This window comes from Rhinichthys klamathensis, unplaced genomic scaffold (genome assembly GCF_029890125.1).
Source record: "Rhinichthys klamathensis goyatoka isolate OS25496 unplaced genomic scaffold, OSU_Roscu_1.1 h1tg000828l_1, whole genome shotgun sequence".
NCBI classification, from domain to species: domain Eukaryota; kingdom Metazoa; phylum Chordata; class Actinopteri; order Cypriniformes; family Leuciscidae; genus Rhinichthys; species Rhinichthys klamathensis.
In genome coordinates, this window is record NW_026607210.1 from 27 (window position 1) to 18525 (window position 18499).

Consider the following 18499-nt stretch of genomic DNA (forward strand, 5'->3'; position numbering starts at 1 on the left):
ATTAAAATAATATAGAAAAAAAGAAAAAAATTGTCATAAAATAATTTAATAATAAATAAATCATAAAAATGTGAAATAAAAAATAATGTTAAAAAAACAATCAATCAAATAATGAAATCACAGAAATATATAGTTAAATTAAAATAAATAATACAAAAATTGCTAAAAATGTATTAAATCATAAATAAAACAATTTCTCAAACTGAGGGAGTTTTGAGTTGATGAAAAGCTGATAATAATTAAATCATAACATTTTTAAATTACATCTTTTTGAAAGGAAAGAAAATCGAATAATTTATTAAATCAGAAAAAAGTAACACAACAATTAATAAATAATTTAAAACATAAAAAACATTTATTCAAAATATATTAAGACATAAATGAAATCCAATGACACGTAAATATTGAAATGATATGCGTAATGTTTTGTTGATCCACAGCTATGACACGTTCCCGGTCCTCCTGCCGGACCTGTTCGACCGGCCCCTGGATCATCTCCGGACCCCTGCTAAAGGAAGTGCCCCGAGTAGCCCCGCCCCTCGCCGAACCAAACAGGTGAGGATGAGGTCACGGGGTCAGGGGTCAGAGGTCAGGGTGAGGCGGCTGACGCTCTCTGCTTGTGTGTGTGTGTGTGTGTGTGTGTGTGTGCAGGAGATCAAGCTGGCGCAGAAGAAGGCCCAGAAGTACTCCACGGTTCCGGACATGTGGTCCAAGTGCCTGCTGGGCCACTGCTACGGGCTCTGGTTCATCTGCCTGCCCACCTTCGTGAAGGCGGAGAGCGCTAAGGTGCGCGCGCTACACGCGGCCTACGAGGTGCTCAAGCACATGGAGACGCGGAAGGTGGTGCTGCCAGACGAGGTCAGAGTCCAGCCGCCTCCATCTAGACAGCGCTTCAACAGTAGAGACTCTGTGTCACAGCAGCTTTACAGAGATTACAGTAACAGAGCCGGTTCTGGCTGACAGCGCAGGGGTCCCACGGGTCCCTGAAACCCTTTCTGAGTTTCTGAATCTGAAAAAGAAAATTCAAGGCCCTTGAAAGTGCTTTTGTGCAAGGAGTTTTCTGGAGAAATTCCATATTATTGCCTCCGGTCCGCTAATGTGTTATTGAAGTGTGTGTGTGTGTGTGTGTGTTCTCTCCGACCTGGACTGAAGTGTGTGTGTGTGTGTGTGTGTGTGTGCGCTCTCAGGTGTGTTACCGGATCCTGATGCAGTTGTGTGGTCAGTACGGGCAGCCGGTTCTAGCGGTGCGAGTTCTGCTGGAGATGAAGAAGGCTGGAGTCACACCCAACACCATCACTTACGGCTACTACAATAAGGTGATCATATTTAATATTATTCAGCTAATACTTGGGTTCGAGAGCTGATGGAGCGCTAATGTTTGATTAAAGCATAAAAATGCCAAATTAAAATAAATACATTTTTTTTATATTTAATTAAATCATAAAAATGTCAAAATAAATAGGTTTAAAAGAAAATATCTAATAATTGATTAAATCATAAACATGTCAAATTAAAATAAATATTAAAAAATATAATTTAATTAAATCATAAAAAAATAATTTCTAAAAAAATTTTATTACAATAAAAAATATATATAATAATTAAATCATAAAAAAATCTACTTCATTTATTAAATCATAAAATAGATTTCTCATGTTTTAATTAAAATAATAAAAAATCATAACTGACAAATTAAAATAATTAAAACATTAAAAACATTTACATAAAATTTATTAAATCATAAAACAATTTCTCAAACTGGTTTCGTGAGTTGATGAAAAGCTAATAATTAAATCATAAAAATGTGAAAGAAAAAAAGAATGTTAAAAGAAAACAATCAAATGATTAAATAATAAAAAAAATTGCTTCAAATTAATTAAATCATAAATAAAATATTTACTCAAACTGGGGTTTGTGAGTTGATGAAAGCTGATAATTATTACATCATAAAATTGTGAAATGAAATCATTTTAAAAGAAAAAAATTGAATAATTAATTAAATCATATAAAATGTTATGAATTAATGAATGACTAATTTAAAAATATTAAAAGACATTTACCAAAAAGTTATAAATTAAATCAGAATTTCCCAAACTGGGGTTTGTGCCTTGATGAAAAACTAATATTTATTTAAAGCTTAAAAATGTGAAATTATGATAAATATTCTTAAAAGGAAAAAAAAAAAGCAATAAAATACTTAAATCATAAAAATGTACCATTTAAAATAAAAAAATAATAAAAAGCAAACATTTTTACTAAAAACTAGCTAAATAAATTATTTAAAAAAGATATAATAAAAAACACCAAGAACATTTACTAAAATTAAATCGTACAAATTAAAACAAAAATTAAAACAAATAATTAAAAACAAAGTAAAACACGTAGCTGCATGTTGTGACCGTTCACTGTGAATGTGTTGATATATTATAGAAATCTCAGGGGGAGTAGAAGATAATATTGTAGCTGAAGAATAAGTTTGCAAATCCCTGATATAATGCCTCTGTGTCCTCATGCGTGTGTGTGTGTGTGTGTGTGTGTGTGTGTGTGTGTGTGTGTGTGTTATTCTGCCGTCTGTAGGCAGTGCTAGAGAGCAAGTGGCCATCCACCAATCAGGGAGGACGTCTTCGCTGGGCGAAGCTTCGTAACGTGGTATTGGCTGTGGCTCATTTCAGGCAGCCAATCAAACAGCAGCATCGGAGCGCGTCTCTCGGGTCCCGCGCAGGTCTGAGCCCCTCCCCCTCCAGCACATGATTGACGGCTGTCAGCAGCATAGAGAGCATTTAGGCCACGCCCATCGGGGGGAACAATCCAACCGTCTCCATTGACTGTATTTTTATGAAAACGTATTTCTGTGTGTTCAGCTTGTCCCCCCCGGTGTGGGCGTTGCTTCAGATCATGACACGTGTCGCTCTATCTCTATCACATTCTCTTCCTGTTTTAGAAGCGCCTTCCAAGCCCCGCCCCTACTCCGCTCTGATTCGTCAGTCCAGCTGGAGCGGGTTGAGTGACAGCTCCAGCCACGAGTCGCTGACGAAGAGCAGCAGTCTGAGCAGCGTTCAGGCGTCAGGAGCCAGTGAGTGATGATGATCAGCACAGGCTGACCTGGTGTCTGTGGCGGATAGTTTCAGTGTTGCTTGTGTTTATCAGAGGTGAAGCTGTTGAAGAAAGCAGAAGTGGATCCCGCAGCGTCCCGTAAGCCCCCCTCCGGCCCGGCTCCGGCTCCGGCTGTGGTGCGGCGCAGTGACGTGTGCCTGTCCACCTTCCACAGAGACTGTGCGGAGAACACGGATGAAGACTTCAGGTGTCAGCCGGCCGAGAGGGACAGCAGGTACACACACACTCACAACTATTGACAGGAATAAATACAAACAATCAAGAAACATAATATTAAATCATAAAAATGTCAAATTAAAATATATAGTTGATTTAAACAACGAAAAATACCCAAAAACATTTACTAAAATAATAATAATTATAATTATTAATTATAATAATAATTTCATAAAAATGACAAATTAAAATAAATAAGCAATTTTTAAAAATCTAAATAACATTTACCAAAATTAATTAAATCATACAAATTTTAAATTAAAATAATTTACAAATAAAAACGTCAAAAAACATTTACTAAAATCAAGTAAAACATAAACGTAAAATTAAAATAAACAATTGAAAAAATATTTTCAAAATCAGAATGACATTTACTAAAATTAATTAAATCATAAAAATGTAAAATCAAAATAAACAATTTACAAATAAAAAGCAGTACATTTTTGTAATTAAAATCAAATTAATCATTAAAATTTAAAAATTAAATAAATAAAAATGAAGAAAAAAAATTTTACTAAAATGATTACCGTATATCATTAAAATGTCAAATTAAAATAAATAAACAGTTTAAAAATAAAAAAACACCAAAATACTTTTTTCTAAAATTAACTGGATCATGATAAAGAATCGTAAAAATGTAAAATTAAGATAAATAATTTTAAAATAAATAATTGGGTATAGTTTAGGGTGATGTCCACAAGACCAGGGGTGCGGAAAACCTAAAGTTAAACTTTTTAACTTACTGATAAATATATTTATAAACTCGTAACTTATTTGAAACTGATAGAATTGTGTGAATTCAGAAAGCATCTGATTGCGTCCCCTCTCACATGAACACATTATAGAGGACATATCATGAGAATCTGTGTGTAAGTGCTGTAATCCGGCGCTTCTACCGACACGTGAACAGTGAAACCCAGTAACTGTGTTCTGGTGAGTCTTTCTCTGAGAGCATGTCTAAAATAAGCCGATCAGATTTCGCTCCTTCTGCCGTATGAAGAGGATGTTATTATAATATCACCGGCCCTTAATCTGCACGTTCACACACACCAGCGACATTGGGTTCGGCGAGCGCCAACAGAGACCAGTTCTAACGCACTGGAGAAGATCCAGCAAAGCCTGAAACTGTTCTGTGGTCGAGCACAGACGACACTGAACACTATTGACCAGAACATGTCAGCGCTGTCTTATAAACACCTCAGGAACTGTGGACACTTGTGGAAGAGTTCAACATGATGAGGAGATGATCAGTGTAACTCCACAACAACTACAGAAATGTCTCCGCTAACATTCAGAAACGTGTAAAAGTGAAGCTCTCCCTGAGTCTCTCCGTAAGGCTGCACTCGCTGCTGTTACTCCTGATTCTGGATCAGTGAGATCGGCCTGTGTTGTTATTGCCGGAGTCTCTGAAGCTCCGCCCTCTTCTGGATGGAGGCGGAGCTAAAGCTCATTTGCATTTAAAGGGACACACACTAAAACGGCATGTTCTTGCTCACACACAAAAAGGGGCAAATTTGACAAGCTATAATAAATGATCTGGTATTTTAAGCTGAAATTTCACACAAACATTCTGGAGACACCATAGATTTATATCACATCTGGTGAAAAGCGGAGTGATGTCACCTGTAAGTGTGGGCGTGTGTGTGTGTTTGCAGGTCAGCAGAAGTGAGGGAGACTCTGAACCGTAAGCCGGTGGACGAGAACTATAACCACGTGTCGTGGTCTCCTCAGCGCGGGCTAGCGGTGCGACTCCAGCAGCTTCTGACGCCCTCCAGGAGCCGGTCGGTGCGGCGGGCCGCGAGTGTGGACGAGCGGCGGCCCCGAGGAGCCGGGAGCTCACACACACACACCGCTAGTGTGGACGAGCGACGGCCCGCGGGAAGCGGAGGCTCAAACCGCAAACACTCGCGCAAGATCCAGATCCCAGAGAGTCTGTTAAAGGCCAAAGAGAGGCTGTATAACGCCACGTCTGAGGTGACCGACACACACACACACACACACACACACACTGTATAACGCCACGTCTGAGGTGACCGACACACACACACACACACACACACACACACACACACACACACACTGTATAACGCCACGTCTGAGGTGACCGACACACACACACACACACACACACTGTATAACGCCACGTCTGAGGTGACCGACACACACACACACACACACTGTATAACGCCACGTCTGAGGTGACCGACACACACACACACACACACTGTATAACGCCACGTCTGAGGTGACCGACACACACACACACACTTACACACACTGTATAACTCCACATCTGAGGTGACCGCCCTACACACACTTACACACTTACACACACACTCTCACACACACACACTGAGACTCTTACACACACTAATTAGCGAGTAACACATTCTGCTGTGTGTGTGTGTGTGTGTGTAGAGCTCGCTGTCTGTCGGGAGTGACATCGACATGATTGACATCCAAACGCTGGCGGTTCCTCTCAGGAAGTCGTGGGATTCTGCACAGGAAGGGGCGGGGATTGAGGTGTGTGAAGCGACACTAACACAGACTGACATCTTGTTGACCTGATGGAATATGACCATAATGTGTGTGTGTGCGTGTGTGTGTGTGCGTGTGTGTGTGTGTGTGTCTGTGCGTGTGCGTGCGTGTGGGTTGTGTGTGTGTGTGTGTGTGTGTGTGGGTGTGCGTTCGTGTGTGTGTGCGTGTGGTGTGAATGTGTGCATGCGTGCGTGTGGGGTGTGTGTGTGCGTGCGTGTGGGTTGTGTGTGTGTGTGTGTGCGTTTGTGTGTGTGTGTGTGTGTGCGTGTGGTGTGAATGTCTGTGCGCATGCGTGTGGTGTGTGTGTGGCGTGTGTGGTGCATGTGGTGTGTGTGTGTGTGTGTGCTTGCGTGCTTGTGTGTGTGTGTGTGCGTGTGTGTGTGTGGTGCGTGTGTGTGTGTGTCGTGTGTGTGTGTACGTGTGGCGCGTGTGTGTGTGTGTGTGTGGCGCGTGTGGCGTGTGTGGTGCGTGTGTGTGTGTGCGTGTGGCGTGTGTGGTGCGTGTGGGGTGTGTGGTGCGTGTGGCGTGTGTGGTGCGTGTGGGGTGTGTGTGTGTGTGTGTGTGTGCGTGTGGTGTGTGTGGTGCGTGTGGTGCGTGTGGCGTGTGTGGTGCGTGTGGGGTGTGTGTGTGTGTGCGTGTGGGGTGTGTGTGTGTGTGCGTGTGGTGTGTGTGGTGCGTGTGTGCGTGTGTGCGTGTGGGGTGTGTGTGTGTGTGCGTGTGGGGTGTGTGTGTGTGTGCGTGTGGTGTGTGTGGTGCGTGTGGTGCGTGTGTGCGTGTGTGGTGCGTGTGTGTGTGTGCGTGTGGCGTGTGTGGTGCGTGTGGGGTGTGTGGTGCGTGTGGCGTGTGTGGTGCGTGTGGGGTGTGTGTGTGTGTGTGTGTGTGTGTGTGTGCGTGTGGTGTGTGTGGTGCGTGTGGTGCGTGTGGCGTGTGTGGTGCGTGTGGGGTGTGTGTGTGTGTGCGTGTGGGGTGTGTGTGTGTGTGCGTGTGGTGTGTGTGGTGCGTGTGTGCGTGTGTGGTGCGTGTGTGTGTGTGCGTGTGGCGTGTGTGGTGCGTGTGGTGCGTGTGGGGTGTGTGTGTGTGGGGTGTGTGTGTGTGTGCGTGTGGTGTGTGTGGCGTGTGTGGTGCGTGTGGTGCGTGTGGGGTGTGTGTGTGTGTGCGTGTGGGGTGTGTGTGTGTGTGCGTGTGTGCGTGTGGTGCGTGTGGGGTGTGTGGTGCGTGTGGGGTGTGTGTGTGTGTGCGTGTGTGCGTGTGGTGCGTGTGGGGTGTGTGGTGCGTGTGGGGTGTGTGGTGCGTGTGGCGTGTGTGGTGCGTGTGGGGTGTGTGTGTGTGTGTGCGTGTGGGGTGTGTGTGTGTGTGCGTGTGGTGCGTGTGGTGCGTGTGGCGTGTGTGGTGCGTGTGGGGTGTGTGTGTGTGTGCGTGTGGGGTGTGTGTGTGTGTGTGCGTGTGGTGTGTGTGGTGCGTGTGGTGCGTGTGTGGTGCGTGTGTGTGTGTGCGTGTGGCGTGTGTGGTGCGTGTGTGCGTGTGGCGTGTGTGGTGCGTGTGGGGTGTGTGTGTGTGTGCGTGTGGGGTGTGTGTGTGTGTGTGTGTGTGTGTGTGCGTGTGGCGTGTGTGGTGCGTGTGTGTGTGTGCGTGTGGCGTGTGTGGTGCGTGTGGGGTGTGTGTGTGTGTGTGTGTGTGCGTGTGGCGTGTGTGGTGCGTGTGTGGTGCGTGTGGCGTGTGTGGTGCGTGTGGGGTGTGTGTGGCGTGTGTGGTGCGTGTGTGGTGCGTGTGGCGTGTGTGGTGCGTGTGGGGTGTGTGTGTGTGTGCAGGTGCTGATGTCGAGCTGCTCGCTGTGCCGCAGCTGTAACTCTCTGGTGTACGATGAGGAGATCATGGCCGGCTGGACGTCTGACGACTCGAATCTCAACACCTCGTGCCCGTTCTGCTCCGCACCGTTCGTCCCGCTGCTGAACGCACAGATCTGTGACCCGGGGCCCGTCTGCAGGTCTCTCTCTCTCTCTCTCACACACACACACACACACACACACCTGAAGGGGTTTATTCTGAGATCACACACACACACACACACCTGAAGGGGTTTATTCTGAGATCACACACACACACACACACCTGAAGGGGTTTATTCTGTGATAACAGCCGTCTGGATGTTCATTATCCCGTTATTACACGGACACTTGCCACATCAGTAAATCACTAGACACGAAATATTGATCTGAGTGGAAATATTTGATTAGTTCTTTAAACACAAAGCTTCTCGGAGAGAGCAGTCGCATCATTCAAGAGATACGGTATACAGTCATAACACTTATTACACAGCATTTCAACATATTAATAATTATGGAGATCAGAGATATTGATTTCAGATTAAACTGTTTTAAAATCATGTTTGTATCTTATAATCCAACAGTGTACAAAACAAAAGTCACAAAATGGCCGCCGCTGCGTTTGTGTGAAACGAGAGAGAGCGAGTCCGCGATACTGGATGGATAATTAAATAACTACACAAAATATTGATTCGACTGAGTTTTAATATTTTATCAGCTCACCAAATGCAAAACTTCCATGAAGAAAACCCGTTCCTAGCGAGTGTGTAGCGCTGATGACCTCAGTGACCCGGATGAGCCTGTGTTTCTGCTCTCAGAGGCTGTTATCTGGGAATAACTTACAGTGTGTGTGTGTGTGTGTGTGTGTGTGTGTGTAGTGCGGAGCGCAGTCACCTGAGCGCGGAGGACGAGCTGCAGAACCTCATGAGAGCCCCTGCTGGCCGGAGCGACACACACCTGTGCAACGGCCTCCGAGACACAGACTCCGCCTCCGAGACCAGCAGCCAATCAGAGGGCAGCAGCAGCCAGGGGGGCGGGGCCCCGCAGGTGACGGTGGCGTACCTGAGCCCGCTCGTCCTGCGGAAGGAGATGGAGAGTCTGCTGGAGAACGAGGGCGAGGCTGTTCTCTCTCAGGTCCAGTTCCTGGACAGCCACTCCATCCTCTTCTGGAACCTGGTGTGGTACTTCATGAGGCTCGGCCTTCCCAGCAACCTGACCCAGCTGATCACTCGACACACACAGGTCTCTCTCTCACACACACACACACACACACACACACACACACACACACACACACACACACTCCCAGCAACCTGACCCAGCTGATCACTCGACACACACAGGTCTCTCTCTCACACACACACACACACACACACACACACACACACACACACACACACACACACACACACACTCCCAGCAACCTGACCCAGCTGATCACTCGACACACACAGGTCTCTCTCACACACACACACACACACACACACACACACACACACACACACACTCCCAGCAACCTGACCCAGCTGATCACTCGACACACACAGGTCTCTCTCTCACACACACACACACACACACACACACACACACACACTCCCAGCAACCTGACCCAGCTGATCACTCGACACACACAGGTCTCTCTCTCACACACACACACACACACACACACACACACACACACACACACACACACACACACTCCCAGCAACCTGACCCAGCTGATCACTCGACACACACAGGTCTCTCTCTCACACACACACACACACACACACACACACACACACACACACACACACACACACACACACACTCCCAGCAACCTGACCCAGCTGATCACTCGACACACACAGGTCTCTCTCACACACACACACACACACACACACACACTCCCAGCAACCTGACCCAGCTGATCACTCGACACACACAGGTCTCTCTCACACACACACACACACACACACACACACTCTCCCAGCAACCTGACCCAGCTGATCACTCGACACACACAGGTCTCTCTCACACACACACACACACACACACACACTCTCCCAGCAACCTGACCCAGCTGATCACTCGACACACACAGGTCTCTCTCACACACACACACACACACACACACTCTCCCAGCAACCTGACCCAGCTGATCACTCGACACACACAGGTCTCTCTCACACACACACACACACACACACACACACTCTCCCAGCAACCTGACCCAGCTGATCACTCGACACACACAGGTCTCTCTCACACACACACACACACACACACACACTCTCCCAGCAACCTGACCCAGCTGATCACTCGACACACACAGGTCTCTCTCACACACACACACACACACACACTCCCAGCAACCTGACCCAGCTGATCACTCGACACACACAGGTCTCTCTTACACACACACACACACACACACACACACACACACACACACACACACTCCCAGCAACCTGACCCAGCTGATCACTCGACACACACAGGTCTCTCTCTCACACACACACACACACACACACACACACACACACACACACACACACACACCTTTCCTTCAAACCCATCACATTTCCAGAAAGCGCAGCTGTACACAGGGGACACCTCACTATAGCACACACACATGTTCTGTCAGAGTGAAATTCTGCCTTCTGTAATTCTGCATTTTCATTCTGCCGGTGAATCGAAAGATATCTAATGCCTTAAATTTGATGTTAAAGCCCCTTCTGATAGTGTGTGTGTGTGTCTCAGGGGTCAGAGGGCGTGTCGGTGCGGGTCAGGCTGATGTGGGACACTTTGACCCCTGATATGGAGCAATGGCCGCCGCTCTACATGCTCTGGAGGATCCACAGTAAGAGCTTCAGTCAGTTTATCATCTGAGGAGCGTGTGTGTGTGTGTGTGTGTGTGTGTGGGTCACGTGATCTCCCCCTCCTCTCCTCTAGGTGGCGTCCCGATGCGCGGCTACAACTGGCGGCATCACAACCATCCCTTCAGCCTCGGGTTCCTGGAGGAAGTGCTTCGGTGGGTCGGCATGAACGAGGTGCACAAGGCCATCACACTCTTCCTGGAGACGGTTGCTAAGCAACCCGGCCCGCCCCGGTTACAGAGGTGAGATGAGGAGACGGTTACGCCCTGTGTCCACCAAAGCGGTTTTTCACGCGGCTGCCGTATTTTTCTTATTTTCAACGAGAGCGCCTCGTTTTTAATTTTTTTTTTTTTTTTTTTGGTTGCCGAGAGTTCAAGAATGTTTAATTCAGCGCTCATCACTGTCACTTTCCATCCAGCCGTCCAATCACAGTGGAGGAGGGGCGGGGCTAATACCACACCGACCAACCGCCACATTCTGCTTGTACAACGTCAACAGATTTAAAACAAGAGCCAGAGCAAATACTATAATAATCTATCAACATTTTTATATAGAAACAACACAGCTAGATGTTGTGAACGCTTGCTGGACACACGGCCGTAGGGTTAGAGACCTGAGAGAGACCTGATGTGTGTGTGTGTGTGTGTGTGTGTTTGTGTGTGCGCAGGAGTCTGTACAGAGAGATGCTCTTCCTCACACTGGCTGCCATGGGCAAAGATCACGTCGGTGAGTCACACAAAACCACTGATCAAAATGAAATCAGCGGATGATTTTTGCTCCAAAACATCAAACACGACACATGATGCTCAATATTACGTCTCATTCTTTAGATTCTATCTCACAGATTGTTTCAAAGCAGTTTAAAGGGATCGTTCACCCGAAGATGAGCATCAGCCCATGATCTACTCTCCCTCAACTCATCCTAGTGTATATGACACTCTTCTGTCAGACGAACACAATCTGAGTTATATTAAACATGTCCTGACTCTTCCAAGCTTATAATGGCAGTGAATGGCTGTTTGTGTTTGGAAGTCCATAAAAGTGCATCTATCCATCATAAAAGTGCATCTGTCCATCATAAATCTATCCATGTCACTTTTCTGATGGACAGATGCACTTGTCTGATGGACAGATGCACTTTTCTGATGGACAGATGCACTTTTATGATGGACAGATGCACTTTTATGATGGACAGATGCACTTTTGTGATGGACAGATGCACTTTTATGATGGACAGATGCACTTTTATGATGGACAGATGCACTTTTGTGATGGACAGATGCACTTTTATGATGGACAGATGCACTTTTATGATGGACAGATGCACTTTTATGATGGATAGATGCACTTTTATGATGGACAGATGCACTTTTATGATGGATAGATGCACTTTTATGATGGATAGATGCACTTTTATGATGGATAGATGCACTTTTATGATGGATAGATGCACTTTTATCATGGACAGATACACTTTTATGATGGACAGATGCACTTTTATGATGGACAGATGCACTTTTATGATGGACAGATGCACTTTTATGATGGATAGATGCACTTTTATGATGGACAGATGCACTTTTATGATGGATAGATGCACTTTTATGATGGACAGATGCACTTTTATGATGGATAGATGCACTTTTATGATGGACAGATGCACTTTTATGATGGATAGATGCACTTTTATCATGGACAGATACACTTTTATGATGGACAGATGCACTTTTATCATGGACAGATCCACTTTTATGATGGATAAATGCACTTTTATGATGGACAGATGCACTTTTATGATGGATAGATGCACTTTTATCATGGACAGATACACTTTTATGATGGACAGATGCACTTTTATGATGGACAGATGCACTTTTATGATGGACAGATGCACTTTTATGATGGACAGATGCACTTTTATGATGGACAGATCCACTTTTATGATGGATAGATGCACTTTTATGATGGACAGATGCACTTTTATGATGGACAGATCCACTTTTATGATGGATAGATGCACTTTTATGATGGATAGATGCACTTTTATGATGGACAGATGCACTTTTATGATGGACAGATGCACTTTTATCATGGATAGATGCACTTTTATGATGGATAGATGCACTTTTATGATGGATAGATGCACTTTTATGATGGATAGATGCACTTTTATGATGGACAGATGCACTTTTATGATGGATAGATGCCCTTTTATGATGGACAGATGCCCTTTTATGATGGACAGATGCACTTTTATGATGGACAGATGCACTTTTATGATGGATAGATGCACTTTTATGATGGACAGATCCACTTTTATGATGGATAGATGCACTTTTATGATGGACAGATGCAATTTTATGATGGATAGATGCACTTTTATGATGGATAGATGCCATTTTATGATGGACAGATGCCCTTTTATGATGGACAGATGCACTTTTATGATGGACAGATCCACTTTTATGATGGATAGATGCACTTTTATGATGGACAGATGCACTTTTATGATGGATAGATGCACTTTTATGATGGATAGATGCACTTTTATGATGGATAGATGCACTTTTGTGATGGATAGATGCACTTTTATGATGGACAGATGCACTTTTACGATGGATAGATGCACTTTTATGATGGACAGATCCACTTTTATGATGGATAGATGCACTTTTATGATGGACAGATGCACTTTTATGATGGATAGATGCACTTTTATGATGGATAGATGCACTTTTATGATGGACAGATGCACTTTTATGATGGACAGATGCACTTTTATGATGGATAGATGCACTTTTATCATGGACAGATACACTTTTATGATGGATAGATGCACTTTTATGATGGATAGATGCACTTTTATGATGGAGAGATGCACTTTTGTGATGGATAGATGCACTTTTATGATAGACAGATGCACTTTTATGATGGATAGATGCACTTTTATGATGGACAGATCCACTTTTATGATGGATAGATGCACTTTTATGATGGACAGATGCACTTTTATGATGGATAGATGCACTTTTATGGACTTCCAAACACAAACAGCCATTCACTGCCATTATAAGCTTGGAAGAGCCAGGACATGTTTAATATAACTCTGATTGTGTTCGTCTGACAGAAGAGTGTCATATACACTAGGATGAGTTGAGGGAGAGTAAATCGAGGCCTAATGTTCATGTTCATCTTCGGGTGAACGATCCCTTTAAACTGCAGCAATGCAGCTCTAAAACACTATATGTCATTATTCAGCTGAAATGAGTGTTGATTCAGTTCTGCTCAATAACTGTGTAAACTGTGTGTGTGTGTGTGTGTGTGTGTGTGTGTGTGTGTCTGCAGCTGCGTTCGATAAGCGCTACAAGGCGGCGTACGTGCGCTTGAGTGGATCTGTGGGTCGAGAGGAGCTGCGGAAGAAGAGAGTTCAGCCGCCCAGTGCTAAAGCTGTGGACTGTAGACGCTGCTTTCTGCTGCCGCTGGAGTGCTGAAACACTCACACACACTCACACACACTCTCACACACATGCTCACACTGCAACACACAAACTCCAACACACACTCCAACTCACAAACATACACGCACAAACACACACGCACGCACGCACGCACACACTCAGTCAAACACGCACAAACTCCAACACACACTCCAACACACATGCTCACACTCACACACACATACTCACAAATACACACACACACAAACACACGCATGATCACACGCTCACTCACTCACACACACACACACATACACACACAAACACAGAAACACTCTGTTTCGTCATGTCTTGCTGTCTGCCTTCTCACACTCACACACACACACACACTCCAACTGCTTCACTGAAGACACCCACGTGTTCTGCGTTGCATTATGGGAATGTGCGCCTCTTCCTTCAGAAACTGCTTCCGTATCCCACAATGCTGAGCAAACGGACCTCCCTCAGACACACACACTTCCTGTCCTCACTCTGGACGCCCGTTTCTGCCACATAAACAACAACGATCATGCTTTGTAAATTCATAATTATGACAGTCGAAATTATGAGATGAAAAGTTGAAATGAAGACTTCAGTGTCAGCTGTGAGTCTTGATCTGAGGATGAGGATGATGATGATGATGAGGATCAGCGGTTCTGCAGCAGAAACGACTCCGGCTCGAGGATTACCTCGTCCATTATCTTCAGTTCGGAATAACAGAAGGCATCATGGGAGTCTGTTTAGACCAGCTTTGAGCTCGTGTTCATGTCAGATGTTTCCCGACCACCATCATCTTCATCTGGACAGTTATTTAGTGAACTAGTCATGTGACCGCAGTGTCATGTGATCATGCTTTTATCCAGTCGTTTTAAAGGTTTTCATGTGATGATGCGTTTCCTTTAGAAAACCCTCTTGATCAAGATTTTACCAGCGAGACGCTATTAAACACACTCACCCCCGAACTCTGGTCATGTGAGGGGCACGTGTGTCCGAGACCATCGTCCCGTCGTCATGTGACGCCTCACGGCACTCAAACGTCATGTGACGCCTCACGTCACTCAAACGTCATGTGACGCCTCACGTCACTCAAACATCATGTGACGCCTCACGTCACTCAAACATCATGTGACGCCTCACGGCACTCAAACATCATGTGACGCCTCACGGCACTCAAACATCATGTGACGCCTCACGGCACTCAAACGTCATGTGACGCCTCACGTCACTCAAACGTCATGTGACGCCTCACGTCACTCAAACATCATGTGACGCCTCACGGCACTCAAACATCATGTGACGCCTCACGTCACTCAAACATCATGTGACGCCTCACGGCACTCAAACATCATGTGACGCCTCACGGCACTCAAACGTCATGTGACGCCTCACGTCACTCAAACGTCATGTGACGCCTCACATCGCTGAAACATCATGTGACGCCTCACGTCACTCAAACGTCATGTGACGCCTCACGTCACTCAAACATCATGTGACGCCTCACATCGCTGAAACATCATGTGACGCCTCACGTCACTCAAACGTCATGTGACGCCTCACGTCACTCAAACGTCATGTGACGCCTCACATCGCTGAAACATCATGTGACGCCTCACATCGCTGAAACATCATGTGACGCCTCACGGCACTCAAACGTCATGTGACGCCTCACGTCACTCAAACGTCATGTGACGCCTCACGTCACTCAAACATCATGTGACGCCTCACATCGCTGAAACATCATGTGACGCCTCACGGCACTCAAACATCATGTGACGCCTCACATCGCTGAAACATCATGTGACGCCTCACGGCACTCAAACGTCATGTGACGCCTCACGTCACTCAAACGTCATGTGACGCCTCACGGCACTCAAACATCATGTGACGCCTCACGGCACTCAAACGTCATGTGACGCCTCACGGCACTCAAACACCACAGAGGCTCCATCATCAGAGCCAATGGGGTCCAAAGCCGTTCCCAGCATCAGAAGGACGAGAGCGAGTGAATGACGACGCAACGATGATCTCATTAAATCTAAACGTCATGATTGAAGTTATGCGGATTTTAGTTTTTCTTTTTTTCAGAAACACTTTATGATAATGTGAACATTAGTTCCACATGAGCAACACATGCATTAATCTCGCTCTGTTCATTTCAACATTTACTAATGCATTATTTCACCTGTTAATATTATAGCTAACAGGAACTAACAGCTGTATACTATAATAAATACTGTTATTTGATGCATTAACCAGTGTGAATTATAGCACTTTATAGGAAAACATTAAAAAAAATAATAGGATACAGTAAATAGGAGTACAGTATTAAATTAAACAGAAAATAGATGCATTCAAGCCTATAAATCACACAATTTAATTTAAATATCAATGATAATTGGCAATTGACACAAATTGTGATTTTCATATAGATCATTTTCTGAGTGATGCATTAATGAGCGTTTTGGTGGTAAATGTGCTTGATTTCATGACAGTTATGTAATAAAATAATAATCTGGTTGCACTTTTACACAAAGCCTCATTTGTTAATGCATTAACTAACTATGAGCACTTTACAGCGTTTAATAATCCTGGTTATGTCAGCTAATAAACATCTTCACGGTTAGCTCATGTTTACTAATGTTCAACTCTTGATTTTAATAATGCATTAGGAAATGTTCAAATTTGCCTCCAGGAACAGCTGAGATGAATAGTGTTGTTCAGGGTTAGTTCATGTTAACTGATGTTCCTCATATCCTCCAGACTGACGCTTGTGATCCGGGTTCCAGCGACTCGTGTGTGTGTGTGAGAGTAATAAAGGCTGTGATCTGTGTTTGAGGTCTGTGAGGTGTGTGACCCCAACTGTGACCCCGAGTGTGTGACCCCGAGTGTGTGACCCCGAGTGTGTGACCCCGAGTGTGTGACCCTGAGTGTGTGACCCTGAGTGTGTGACCCCGAGTGTGACCCCGACTGTGACCCCTGAGTGTGTGACCCCGACTGTGACCCCGAGTGTGTGACCCCGAGTGTGTGACCCCGAGTGTGTGACCCCGAGTGTGTGACCCCGAGTGTGTGACCCTGAGTGTGTGACCCCGAGTGTGACCCCGAGTGTGACCCCGACTGTGACCCCTGAGTGTGACCCCGACTGTGACCCTGAGTGGGTGACCCCGAGTGGGTGACCCCGACTGTGACCCTGAGTGTGTGACCCCGAGTGTGACCCTGAGTGTGTGACCCCAAGTGTGTGACCCCGAGTGTGACCCCGACTGTGACCCCTGAGTGTGACCCCCGACTGTGACCCCGAGTGGGTGACCCCGAGTGGGTGACCCCGAGTGTGTGACCCCGAGTGTGACCCCGAGTGTGTGACCCCGAGTGTGTGACCCTGAGTGTGTGACACCAAGTGTGTGACCCCGACTGTGACCCCTGAGTGTGACCCTGAGTGGGTGACCCCGAGTGTGTGACCCCGACTGTGACCCTGAGTGTGACCCCGAGTGTGTGACCCCAAGTGTCTGACCCCGACTGTGACCCTGAGTGTGACCCAGAGTGTGTGACCCCGAGTGTGTGACCCCGAGTGTGTGACCCTAAAGTGTGACCCTGAGTGTGACCCTGAGTGTGACCCCGACTGTGACCCCTGAGTGTGACCCCGACTGACCCCAAGTGTGTGACCCCGACTGTGACCCCAAGTGTGTGACCCCGAGTGTGTGACCTCGACTGTGACCCCGACTGTGACCCCAAGTGTGACCCCGAGTGTGACCCCTGAGTGTGACCCCGAGTGTGTGACCCCGACTGTGACCCTGAGTGTGTGACCCCGAGTGTGACCCCTGAGTGTGACCCCGAGTGTGTGACCCCGACTGTGACCCTGAGTGTGTGACCCCGAGTGTGACCCCTGAGTGTGACCCCAAGTGTGACCCTGAGTGTGACCCCGACTGTGACCCCAAGTGTGACCCTGAGTGTGTGACCCCGACTGTGACCCCAAGTGTGACCCTGAGTGTGACCCCGACTGTGACCCTGAGTGTGACCCCAAGTGTGTGACCCCAAGTGTGTGACCCTGAGTGTGACCCCGAGTGTGTGACCCCGAGTGTGACCCTGAGTGTGACCCCGAGTGTGTGACCCCGACTGGAACTGTTTAATGGCGTTACAGGAAATGATGTCGTTTCTGCTCTCGTTCGTTCTCTGCAATAACCAGCGGATTCACCAGGACGCTTCTTTATAACGTTTAACCACAAAAGAGAGATTATAAAGCTATATTTAAGTTTTCATGTGTTTGCTGTGGTAATTTATATTGATGTGACCTTTGACCTTTGTTGTGAATGTTGTTTTGTTTTTTAAGAAAAGAGTTTTAAAAACCTTCGTTCTCCGTGTGTTTTCTCCAGATCTGCCATGAGATTTAACACTTCTACCAGATCAAATATTTCTACCATATTAAAATATCATTTTTATAAAATTAGAACGAGAATTTGGGTATTTTTATATACATTGTATA

General features: G+C 45.9%; 1 protein-coding gene across 1 annotated transcript; it reads left to right on the forward strand.

Moving 5' to 3' along the window:
• The first annotated feature begins 414 nt into the window (after positions 1-414).
• LOC130078188 (DENN domain-containing protein 4B-like) lies at positions 415-14102 on the forward strand. The gene is made up of 14 exons (XM_056243712.1): positions 415-555; positions 652-858; positions 1188-1316; positions 2578-2722; positions 2942-3073; positions 3148-3328; positions 4986-5304; positions 5749-5853; positions 7677-7852; positions 8570-8933; positions 10434-10533; positions 10626-10791; positions 11217-11275; positions 13895-14102. The coding sequence occupies exons 1-14, from the start codon at positions 415-417 to the stop codon at positions 14038-14040; spliced, it is 2370 nt and encodes a 789-aa protein (XP_056099687.1). The 3' UTR covers positions 14041-14102.
• The last annotated feature ends 4397 nt before the right edge of the window (positions 14103-18499 follow it).

Coding starts and splice junctions, on each gene's coding strand:
- LOC130078188 (XM_056243712.1), top strand. CDS start 415: ATGCGTAATGTTTTGTTGATCCACAGCTATGACACGTTCCCGGTCCTC. Junction 859..1,187: donor AGGTGGTGCTGCCAGACGAG/GTCAGAGTCCAG, acceptor GTGCGCTCTCAG/GTGTGTTACCGGATCCTGAT. Junction 5,854..7,676: donor AGGAAGGGGCGGGGATTGAG/GTGTGTGAAGCG, acceptor GTGTGTGTGCAG/GTGCTGATGTCGAGCTGCTC.